Source organism: Otolemur garnettii, unplaced genomic scaffold (assembly GCF_000181295.1).
Source record: "Otolemur garnettii isolate 467f Iridium unplaced genomic scaffold, OtoGar3 scaffold00016, whole genome shotgun sequence".
NCBI classification, from domain to species: Eukaryota; Metazoa; Chordata; class Mammalia; order Primates; family Galagidae; genus Otolemur; species Otolemur garnettii.
In genome coordinates, this window is record NW_003852411.1 from 28,946,249 (window position 1) to 28,958,203 (window position 11,955).

General features: G+C 51.6%; 2 protein-coding genes across 5 annotated transcripts in view; one reads left to right on the forward strand and one right to left on the reverse strand.

The window, feature by feature from the left end:
- Positions 1-21: 21 nt before the first annotated feature.
- The window catches only part of LOC100944273 (carboxyl-terminal PDZ ligand of neuronal nitric oxide synthase protein), a 291,887-nt gene continuing 279,953 nt past the window's right edge, over positions 22-11,955 (reverse strand). For all 4 annotated transcript variants that reach the window (XM_012802697.2, XM_023510768.1, XM_023510769.1 and 1 more), the window contains 2 exons: positions 4,011-4,323; positions 22-3,144 (listed from right to left, as the gene is read on the reverse strand). In XM_012802697.2, the coding sequence (XP_012658151.2) occupies positions 2,646-3,144; positions 4,011-4,323 (812 nt within the window). In that variant the 3' untranslated portion in view covers positions 22-2,645. The remainder of the gene's footprint in view (positions 3,145-4,010; positions 4,324-11,955) is intronic.
- Positions 9,061-11,789, forward strand: SPATA46 (spermatogenesis associated 46). The gene is made up of 3 exons (XM_003785759.3): positions 9,061-9,246; positions 10,421-10,534; positions 11,181-11,789. The coding sequence occupies exons 1-3, from the start codon at positions 9,123-9,125 to the stop codon at positions 11,705-11,707; spliced, it is 765 nt and encodes a 254-aa protein (XP_003785807.2). The 5' UTR covers positions 9,061-9,122; the 3' UTR covers positions 11,708-11,789.

Genomic DNA, 11,955 nt, shown 5'->3' on the forward strand with positions numbered 1-11,955 from the left:
GGACAAAACTAAACCAGCAAACCAAACCAAATCATTTTATTGTGCAATTTCCTTCTACCAGAATATTGCTAAAAATATAAATATTAACTCTCTAAATAATACTCAGGATAGGTCTGTAATCTTCCTCCTCTTCCTCTAAACTGGGGCCAACTTTCTTGTTCTTTAAAAGTTGACGGATTACATACACGTGTCTTCCATATCACCCACATACGTGACGCTCATAGAGACATCTCCTTTTATGCAAGAATTCTGGAAGCTCACCTTATAAGGATAAAGAGCATGCTGAAGGGGTCAGGGATTAATGGGGAACAAGTGACTCTGTGGTTCCAATATCCTTCTAGAAGACACGCCCCTGCCTTCCTTCTCCTCCTCCTCCTCCTCACTACCCTGCCCTCTCAGGGTCCAGGCTGTGTCAAGGCCAAGCTCCCAGTGAAGTTGGACTCACTAGGAGGGTCTATGGGGTGTGGCTGCCATGCAGCAACCACAGGAAGGCTGGACTGTTGAGATGGACCTGGAAACCAGGTGGGGCATTACATGGAAGAGCTGGTTTGGGCCAAGGCCCTCAGCAGGAGTAACAGGAAGGAGCTGTTCTTGCTGGGCTTTGGGCAGTGCTTAGCCCCTAGTACTAGGCAGGACCTTTAGCACCTAAGGCCAGATGTCAGCCTCCTCAGATGTCAGAGGAGCAGCATTCACCCCTGCAGCTGGAGGATGGCTGGAGTGGGGTGCTGGGGCACCTCATTCGGCATCAGAGACAAGTCAGAAGAACCCTGGGGTCACCTGGGCAATGGTCCTTGGACTACCCGGTGGGATCCCTTTCCTAATCCTGGAACTGAGGACCCAGCCTCCAGCAGCAGCCTGGCTACAGGTACCAGCAGCAAGCTGGGACCTGCAACATCCATACCTATAGCTCTGCTATCATCTGGACAGAGCCACCCGGGTCTCTGGAGGAGCAGCAGCCCCATGGTAGGTGCCTGCTATGTTTCCTGTCTGAGGAGCAAACTCTGCTTCTGGTAGGGAGAGCTCAGATGAAACTGGCTTGCTCCCAAGATGTGTGTTTGGAGACTCACCCCCATGCCCTACTGTGTGTTTTACATGATACTCCAAGGATTCTGGGAAAACTCACAGGACCCGAAATGCTAGTTCTGAGATTTTCTGCCATCAGGGTCAGATTTCACATCCTGGGAGTAAGGCAGGATCCATGTGTAAGGCCCCACTCACTCCGCTAGGGATGCAGGTGGGGAGTGACGGGAGACCCAGCTTTGCAGTAAGCATATGAGAAAGCCTTGCTTTGGGGGGCAGTGGGAGACAGAGTGGGGGGCAGGCATGGGAGGCTGTGTGGCAAGGTGGCATGGATTTAGGAACAAGGGTGAAGGAAGGTGCCCATATCCCAGGGCACCGCTGAGGCCCCTACTTCTTAGTGTGGATGATCCGTGCAGCAGAGGCCGTGGGGAGAGAGCCGGGGGGCTTGATGATGAGATGAACTGGGGTGTGAGCCGTGGGCATCACAGAAGAGTTCAAGGGTGGGAAGCCAAACAACGAACAGAAAAGGGGAGGCCACAGGAATCACAGGAGGATGACTGCCTCTGGCCTGTTCCAGGGAGGCCGGCGCCTTCAGCACAAGGTGCCCTCACTTAATAAAAACTTCATGGCCTCATAGTCCTCATCACACTCCAATCTTGCACAGACGTCCCCAGCTCACGCACTTATTGCACCCAGGCCCAGACCTGCACCACTGCAGTCGAAACTGCTCCGATCCCCAGTCACAGCTCCGTCCTACCTTCACACCCTTCTCCACTGCTCTGCTCCAGGTTTTCTTAGGACCAACCCTGACTGTCAAAACCACCTCTGAGTTTCTGAGCCCGCCACCCCCCAAGGCAAAATCAGAATGTCCCTGGCTGCATCTTTACATACATGGCCAAGGTAGCCTCATTCCCTCTGTGCACGGAGCTGGTCACAACATTCTCCCAGGTGCCACTCCCAGACAGGCAGGAGGGACTTATTTTGTATTCAACCTCTGACAGATGGGGAAAAACCTCGGGAACCCTGGGTGACAGGGTTCAAACCCTGTGTGAACACTCAAGATCTTAGGTTTGGGAAGCATCCTGTCTGGGCCCCACTCCAGGGCAGAGGAAAGATGGCAACCAGGGGCCAGCATTGTCTTGGGACCAGGAGGAGCCACGGCTGGGCTGTGGTCAGGATGTGTGGCTTTCTGGGCAAGGGCCCACCATCAAGCCAAACCCATCATTCCTTGTCCAGCCTTGTTCCCCCTTGAGGCAGGGGCCTCTGGGCCCATCAGGAAAGACAGGGAAGAAACCAAGGCATGGAGGGGAGAGGGAAGCCAAGGAGCAGGAAGTAGTGAGCAATCCAGGGGGAAGGTAGGACAAGCTCAGGGGTGGAAGTGCTCTAGCCCAGGCCCAGAAGAGCTGATGGAAAATCAGGCTCAGGATAGCACCAAGTCCTTTTGCCATTCTGCACACAGACTCTCCAACTAGGACTTTCCCACCCGTGGGAGGACAGGTCCTCTGCTGGTGTCTTGTATGAGGAAGACCAAGGGCATCGAGGAGCTAGGGCAAGGGCCAGCGTGCACAGGGGAGGAGAAGGCAGAGGCAGGAGCAGGATGGTGCCAGGCTGGGGAGAGAAGAGCTCTACTCGAAGGACAGCAAGTCTGGGTGAGGGCCCTCATTGTCAGGGCTGGAGGTCCGTGCCCGGGGACAGGAGCTGCTGTCCTCCCAGGACTCAGCCAGGTTGCCTGGGCTCAAGCTGAGTTTGAGGCCGTTCCTCTCGATGAAGCCGGGGGAGGAAGCCCTTCTGTGCTCAGTCGTCTTTAGCTTGGCTTCCTCCTGGCTGTCCTTATGGATCAGGTCAGGTACTGACAGGGAAACCTCTCCATTGGGCACAGCCTCGCTCTGCTCTCCCATTCCCATAGTGGCCTCTGGCTGTGAAGCGTCTGCCAGGACCGGCTGGGCAGCAGGAGGGGAGTCCTGGGGCTGCCCAGGTGGCAGCTCTGTCCCATACTCCAGACTGCTTAGGACAGGCTGGGATGAAATCAGCATGTCCTGGGTGGTCTTCAGGGCCCGAGGGGTTCGCTTTCTGGTGATGGGAGGGGGAGGATCCAGCCGGGGGAATGCTTCTTGCAGCACTGACCTGTAGGGTTGATGACAACAAACACGTGTGCTTTAAGGACGATGACACACCCGTAACTCCAACTGCACTCCCCACTCACCCACTAAGGACTGCTTTCCTGGAGGCTCTCATTCTTGGTTTAGCATGTGAGGCTTAGCACTGAAGTTGCTGACCCCCACATGCTAAACCACACCTTTAACAATTGGCTTTTGGCTTGCTCCATCTATAGTGTTCAGAGCAGCACAAAGTGTGGTCTCTGGGAGTCAGGACAAAGCCCACTGGGGTAGTATGTCCTATCAGAACCCGTGCACCAGCCCCGGAAAGGATGTTACCACCTTGGACACACAGGTGTTTAAAACAAGGCCTGGAAAGAACCCGCTGGCATGAGGTGGGAGAGGCTTCTCCTGTCCCATCACCAGTGGGCTCTGATAGCAGTCTTCTCTGCCACCAACAGTCTAGGACAGAGTTCTCAGCTGTGGCCGGGCATTGCAATCCACTTGGGAGAACTTCTGGGGGCAATACTTGGGTTGGAGTCCAAGTCTGCCAATTACTAATTCTTTGCTACTCACTTTATCACTCTGAACTTGACGTACCTGCAAAACTGAAATAGGATCTACCTTCCAGGGCTCCTACGAAGGTTAGAGAAAAGGAAGCAACTAAGGTTAGCCCTGTGCTAAGGACATGGTGGGGACTCGATAAACTTCAGCCATGGTTATGGAGGGTGAAGCCAGTGCTGGCGTCCCTATCCTTCAGCTCTTCCCCACGGGACAACCTCTCATCTCTTCCTCAGGGCCTCTCTCCTCTGGAGACACTACAGTTTGTCCTTGTACCTATTTAAGTGGGGCCACAGAGCTGCAGATATGTTGGCAGGGAGTGGGGAGGCTCACCTCTCGTCCTCTAGCCAGGCCCCTGAGGCCTCGTCTGCCCCACTGGCCAGCTGAGCCCCTGCTGTCTTGTTGATCTCCATCACGCCCACACTGCCCAGGCCTGAGGGCTCCTTTCTCCGCAGGAAGTCATTTACTTTGGCCCCCATGGCTTTGCCCAGGTTCCTGAGGTGCTGGCTGCTACCCACCCAGAGTCCTGGCCCGCCAGCCTCTGCGGGGCCGGGGGCTGCAGGCCTGGACAAGTGTGGGACGGAGCGGCTGGCCTGGAGCTTCGGAGTGAGGGCTGCATTCAAGTTCTCAAACATGCTGTGGTCAACTACAGACAGAAAGGGAAGAGAGAGAAGTGGATGAGAGGGGAGCAGAACCTTTTCTGTCCCTTACAACATACCCCAAACTCGTAGCTTCATCAGGGTTTGGAAACATTCAGGAAAGAGCCAACAAAGAGGCTCTTGAACTTTCCAGCACAGTTTTTTTGGATGGGATACAGAACCAGAAATTCCAGTTCTGCCCCACCCAAGTTAATGAGCGACTAACCCCAGCTGTAAAAAAGCATATTTCTTTCTACCTGCCTCCTTGACTCAGGGCATGACTCCTTTACCCTGGGGTCAGCAGGCCATTGGGAGTAATGAAAAAATGAGGTTGAAACGTAAAATGTGACATTTGTCCACTACTGTGATCATAGGCTATGCTCTCTGACTCAGTCAATGGGACAGGGGCTGCTGGAGGAACAGCAGGCACGCGGCTCGGTATTGGGACTTCCACAAGCACAGCCCATTTTCCCCATGGATAACAGGCCAGCAGTTCCTGTGGGTCCTAAGGTGGAAAGGAGCCAGCTCACACACAGAGAAGCTAAGTGATGCTTCCGAGCCAGTTCCCGCCAAGGTACTCGGGGCCAGTGAAGCACTAGGACTTTGACAAACACTAGCTCACTTAATCCTCACAAGGACTTGGTAAGGGGAAGCCTGGGAAGGTATCTACTTATAGACAAAGAAGGTGGCACTCGACATACTGAACTGCCTGCCCGAGGGGACAGAACTAACTACTAGTGGAGCTGGAACCAGAACTCAGGTTTTCTAACCCAAAGCTCAAGGCTCTTCTTTGGCTCAGTTAACTCAAAGAGGTAGGTACAGTCCCATTGGGTTGTAAAGGTCTGCAAGGGAAGCCAAGCCTCAGTCATCTTTGAATCTTCAACACTAAGCCTGGGTCTGGTATGTAGACCAGATGCTCAATAAATACCTTAAATAGCCAAAACCCTCTGACAGATGGAGAATGGTAGAGGCCAAGAGGGTAACTTCAAGGTTCATTACTGAAAAAGCTGGACCTCCCAGCTCTGAGTCAGGCTGTTCATATACTCACACCTGGGCATCCCCTCCCCAACCTGAAATCCAGCTTAATAATCAGGGAGCCAGACCCACTCCAGGGCCTTGGAAGCAGGCCTGAGTTTTTTGTCTATACCAACTACTCGAGATGTTTTGTCAGTCTGTGGAGGGAGAGGAGGCATTTGGTCCCTAGGCTCCTTTCCTTGTCAATATCTCTGCCAAGCGTCTGTTCTTGCTAAGCCCCTTCTAAGAGTAAAGGATTAAGGACGGACTTTTTCTCCTGTTGAATTTCTGCATTAAACAGTTCTTTCTGCCTACGCTGCTGTGCCCTGGGCCAAGGGAAACCATTCTCTTTTTTGTGGTTTCAGCAGTGCTACCTGCTATGGGCTGACTACAGGTAAGCCACATTTTGAGGGTCTTTGGGGAGCAGCCAGAAATCCAGGGAAAGAGTAGATGAGCCTCATACTCTTCACCTCTGGAACTGTCCCTCATCCACATGTAGGTGAAAGCACCAGTGTGGGCTGGGGACACACCAGAGGACTCATGTGACAGCATCCCTGGGATGCCGGGCCCCATCTGGCTGGGCTTTAATGCAGACCGACCGCACTAGCAGCAGCTCTCGGCCCACCCACAGCAGTTAAGGTCTTCAAGCCAATGACTCTCCGAAGGGTGGACCCTGCCACATTGTTCACTTTAGTGCGATTTACCTATTGTGTCCAATATCTTTCTCATTTTCCTTAATAATGTAATCTGCAAACGGGCAAACAAAGATTTGGAAACTAAACCATTTAACTATCTTCCCCTAAACCAAAAAGTATATGGGCCATGATGAAACCACATAAAATACCCGGGGAAAGCTGGTCCTCCAGCACCTCCTGGATCAGATGTCCCCGAGGTGGTTTCCTTATTGGCGTAAAGTGAATTTTCAAAGCAGACACACTCATTTTTAAAAGTATAACCACCAAAACACCCGTCAAGGTGATTTGTAAATGACAGGCCCCTATTATTATTTTAAAAACACTCTTTATAACAAACAACTTTGGATGACGCACCATTTTGGATTTGGACGCATCCTTCTGGTCGTCTACCTTCCATAACACTGTAATTTGTAAAATACACCGAATTCCTAAGTGATCTGAAGATAGCTCATCACACACTCTCTGTAGCTGTCTGACTCTTTCAGGTAAAAACACTTAGTCTCTACAAGGTGTCCTAAAGGTCACCATATACACATACAGAGGAGGACAGTAGGAAATTGTAGCTAAACGTACCTTTATTTACAAAATATTCATTACAATTTTTTTATAAAATATATTAAAAATATAAAATATGACTTTGTTAATTTTTCCTATTTATGGTGACCTCTGGGACCCTCTGTGTAATAAAACAGCAAGCTCCTTGAGGGGGGGCACATCACCTTAAGTGCTTTTTATCTTCTGCAGAGCCTTGCTTAGGGTCTTAGACAATCGCAGGCATTTAATAAGATAGTTTAATTGAAATCGGCTTGTATATGAATTCTTCACAATTGACTACACGATGGGCTGACATTGTAAAGCAACTTCTCCCAAGTCTTTTTCCACTTACAAAAACCACTCGAAAATCCCTTTATGGGAGAGATTTGCATGGGCTTTTGAGGTTGGGCCAGAGAAAGTGCCCTTCTCATCAAGGTGGGACTGTGTCTGGGGCTCCCTCCGTCTCCACCTGCGAGGGATGTGCCATGAGCCCCTCTCTTTCTGATGGCTCTAACGACCTCCACACGCTGTCATTCCTGCCTCAGAACTTGAGGCTTGGTGGTTCAGAAAATAATGGCGATGAAGGAGAGAAAGATGACTGGACCCCGGATGCGTGGCCCTCCCCACAGCACCCCCCCACATGCACATCCCCGAGCAAAGGAGGACACCTGGAGATGTGAGTCACCCACAAGGAAGAAGGCATCTTACCTGTCCAGGAAAGAGGCTCAGAAAGCAGGCGGGAAACAAACGAGAGAAAGACATATTTTACGTAGTGACCAATCACTTTAAGACTGTCACCTCCTGCCTGGGCCACCAGCAACAACACACCCAGGAGGACACAGCATGCAAGAACAGAGGCCCTGAGACCAGGAGAATTACAAACCCTGGAGCGACCAGGCTCTCAGACGCTCTTCAATAACTAACCCAAACAGGGTCTATATTTTATACACTTCACCAACAGGCACTGAGAGAGCCAGCCTCTCAGACTTCCCCGCAATATTTAGAGCCCTGTTTATATTAAGTATATCTGAAGTTGTTAGCTGGCAGTGGGAGACATGGGACGGGCCACCAAAGCATGAAATTCTATGTCCTCTGGGTCCTGAGCGCAGCACTCACACATATGTACTTCCCACGTGTAACTCACAAGGTTCCAGCCAGGAAAACATTCCTCTGCTCCAACTTAGAGCCGAAATTAACACCACGGGGAAACCAAGTGGCAGAGAGGTTTGCCCAATACCACACAAGTAGTCATGGGAGGGGGGGGTCAGAAGTCACAGACACTGAACCCCAGACCCTGCCATCTGTCTCTAGCCCAAATGACACTGCCAGTACCTTCAAAGTTACCTAAGCAAGTGGCTTCCATTTATATCCCAACGCATTCTAACATTCCAAACCAGGCCACAACAAAGGAATACAACAGAAGCCACATTTTCCCACTGTCCCTCTGGTGTTTAAACGCTGTGCATAAAGACAGGTGGCAAGGCCAGTCTCAGCTCCACGTGCAGGTGCCACCGCTGCAGAGGAGCCCACTGGTATTTCTGCAGTGGACTTATCTCCCCACCCAGCAGAAATTCATCCGCTGCTTAGCTCTAAAGCACTGCTGCTAGTTGATGTGTGGCGATGATCTAAAGAAGGGCACCTTCAGCTTATCTCCAAAGCGCCACCCTTATCCCACATCTCACTAGTGTTATGTGACAAAATCAAAGCGGAGAGAAGAGGCTGCCTGTCCTCTCCGGAGTCCGGAACCTCCCCAGTAAACTGGCTCACGATGAGCAGCGTGGTTCTGAGTTAGTGGCCGCCTGGTACTCCAGTCACTGCTGCAAAACACACCAGCCATTGAAAAGGATATCTGGCCCCTATTTAAGTATGTACCAAAGAATTTAGTCTTGAAAGGATATGATATTTGTAACTTACCTTCAGATAGTTCAGAGAAAAAAATTAGCAGTGCACACAGGCATATGGGGTGGAGGGAAGGGGGGAAGGAGGAAAGGGGGCGAGGGAACAGATAAAGTAGTGGGGTGAAAGGTTAACTGGGAATCCTAAATGCAGGCTACATGAATGTTCTTTGATGTTGATTTTATTTTTGTAACTTTCATATGTTTGAAATTATTTCCAAAGAAAACGTAAAAAAAGATGTATCTTCACCCCCCCCCCCAAAACAGAAACTAAAATAAAATGACAAAAAATATTCTGTAGCAGAGGTTAGGCAGGTAAATGAGAAGAAGGTCATTCAGAGAGGACAGAGGTTTCCAGAGCTGGAGGAAGGGCAGTGTCAACACAGAAAAAAGATAAGAAGAGGGCGGACAGACGGCATCACTGGCATTCTCTCTGTTTTTCCTTCTCTCTGGGTGTTCTCACTTAAGGCAGGCTACTGAGCAGTGACGGGGCAAAGAAAAACTAAATCCTGAACATTTTTAATCTTGCTTGTAACAGACTCTATCCATGTTTCAGAGGGGAAACCTAGCTGGGGAGTGGAATCATGGACCTTGTGATGTCAACTGCACTTAGAATGTTCATCGTCTGGACAACTCAGCCAACCTCTTGGAAGCAGGTGTGTGACCTCCATGTCCTGCAGTGGTCAGAATATGGAGAACTTCTCACTCCTCAGCATCTCTGGACCTCGAATCTCATCTTCTGCCCTGAGCGCTTTTCCTAACATTATATCCTCACGTGCCACCAGCTTGCCAGGTAAACTCTGGTGCCCTCAGGGCCACAAAGATATAGTTTTTTTTTTTTTTAAATTGAGTATTCTGCCAGATCAGGTTACGGGACCACAATTTAGTGAGAAAATCAAATTATACAAGGGGAGAAAATATATTTTCAAAAGGCTACATTCATGGTAAATAATTCCTGCTGCTTGTTAGTTCTGGCGAGGGAAGCACAGGGGAATCGTCTGCCAAGTTTTTTCTCCCTAGAGTCTGCATGAAATCTTAAGGCAGTGGTCTGCCTGCATCTACACAGGGAGCAGGTACTAGTTTTAGCTTTGTTTCAACAAGCTGGAGAAGACTTTACTTAGCAAACTGTCAGGGATTGTCTCAGCATCAGGGTGACTGATGAGCATGTCACGGAATAAAGGTGGACATTCTGAGGACCTCAGACCTGCAACATCAATGTCACCTGGGAGCTTGTTAAAATCACAGCCTCTCAGCTCCCCGCCCCACCGCCCCACTGAATCAGAATTATATTTCTAACAAGATCCTCAGGGGACTCACGTGCACATTAAAATTGGAGAAGTACTGTTCTGTGCTTCTGTTCTGTGTGGGCGTTCTAAATACCCACGTGCCAATACACATGGCATTTATAAATGTGTGCCCCCTCGGAGCACAGCTACTACCCTGGGATTTGAAGCAGGTCGGCTTACTATCCCAGTGTCAGCAGCTACTCTGGGTGTGCTGGGCAGCAAGGGCCCAGTTGGACCCTCTGGGAGGTGGGTGTGAGGTTATTTCCACTGGAGGAGCAGGCTTATCACCCTCACGGGGCCATGCAGCCCTGGCCCACACTCCCTCCCTAAACCCTGTCCCAGCATGCCCAAAGGCCTGCAATGCACAGTGAAGTCATGTGTGTGATCCGACACAGGAGGGACAGATAAGGGGTAGGCTAGGCACAGAGGTATCACTGGGACCGTGTCTTAAATCCCCCTTTCCAGAACATCTTTCATAGGCCTAAAGGCAACAGCCCCGTATGGAATTCTTCAGGATGCCACTCTGAATAGCTCTGCCTAGCCAGGTTCTAGAGGTCATTATTTTGCTTCAACTTTGAGATGCCTTGAAGCACAGAGATTGAGCCTCTAGGTATGCCATAGTCCCAAGAAGAGGACTCCCGACCTTGCTCAGCTTACCAGAGTGTTTCTTCTGTGACCCAGACATTGCAAAGACAGCGGTACCCACTGAGACATCCAGCCCAGCTCAGGCCCTGGCAGCCCAGTACCAAAGCAGTGCTCTCCGGCACGGGGTGCACAACACCACACTCTCAGCAGGTGAGACCATGTCCGACTCTGGGCGGGGACACCTGAGAAGCTGAGGATGGACTGGGGCTGCTCCCCTAAGGGAAGGGTGTCCACAGGCTGGATGGCCACATGCTGCCTTTTCACCTGCATCTCCTATCTGGGCCTTCTGTTTTAGGAGAGCCCTATAGGCCTGTGGAGGCTTCGTACCTCTCCTGTCCTGATCTCAGGCTGGGATGCTAGAGCAGTTTATGAGAGGGCAATACAGGGATCAGATAGGTCATAACCACTGGTGGTCAAAGAGGGACTGAGGGAGGCCAGTAGTCTGGCTGTCCACTGGGCCACCTGTCCATGTCTATCCTCAGAGGAGTCAGAGGACAAGGTGTCTCCAGGGAGGGAAGGGTGTGACAAGGCTTAGTGACAGAAGGGGCCAGTCCTGCCCAGAGCTCTGATGGCCACTGGTACCAACAGAAAAGGAAGGAATAAGAACGAAGGCCCCGGGGGCTCGCCCCAGCCCCACTGCCACTCAGGATGGCAGCCCCGGTGGGCTGGAGGGAGCTGAGGTCACATGTGGTGCTTGTTTTCTTGCCCTTCTGTGTTTGCCTGCAGCCTCCAGCCAGCTCAGGTCCCCTGCTCCCTACTATTGCCAGAGGCTCAGACGCAGCCCTTTCCTTTGCAGACTGCACACTGGGGGACACTCAGAGTGGGGAGCAGCTGAGGCGGAACTGCACCATCTACCGGCCCTGGTTCTCCCCCTACAGCTACTTCGTGTGCGCAGACAGAGACAGCCACCTAGAGACTTACAGCTTCCCAGAGGTGCAGCGGGACGAGGGCAGGGGGGACAGCTGCCTTCTTGAGGACGTGGCTGAGAGCATCTGCTCGTCCTCTTCCTCCCCAGACAACACTTGCCCTCGAGAAGCCACCAGGAAAACCCGGCATGGCCTGGACTCCATGGACTACATCACATCCCAGGACATCATAATGGCCTCCAAGTGGCACCCGGCACAACAGAACGGCTACAAGTGCGCGGCCTGCTGCCGCATGTACCCCACCCTGCACTCACTCAAGAGCCACATCAAGGGGGGCTTCAAGGAGGGCTTCAGCTGCAAGGTGTACTACCGCAAACTCAAAACCCTCTGGGGCAAGGAGCAGAAGGCCCGGCCCGGAGACAGGCTCTCCTCTGGCAGCTGCCAGGCCTTCAAGTAGTCCTGCCACACACCTCAGGTAAACAGGGCGGTGCCTGCTTATGACTCTAGAGAGATGCCAATAAATCAAAGTTAGTCACAGCCTCCTGTCCCATCTGCAGTCACCCTGTACCACCTGCTTGCCTCCCTGGCACCTGGACCCCATCCCCCTTGGCTAAATGTTGCCTAAACACCAGGCCCAACTCCCAGCCTCCTCCTCTCTTTTTAAAACAATGACACCACCTGACGTGTGGAGCGGGGTCCTCAAAG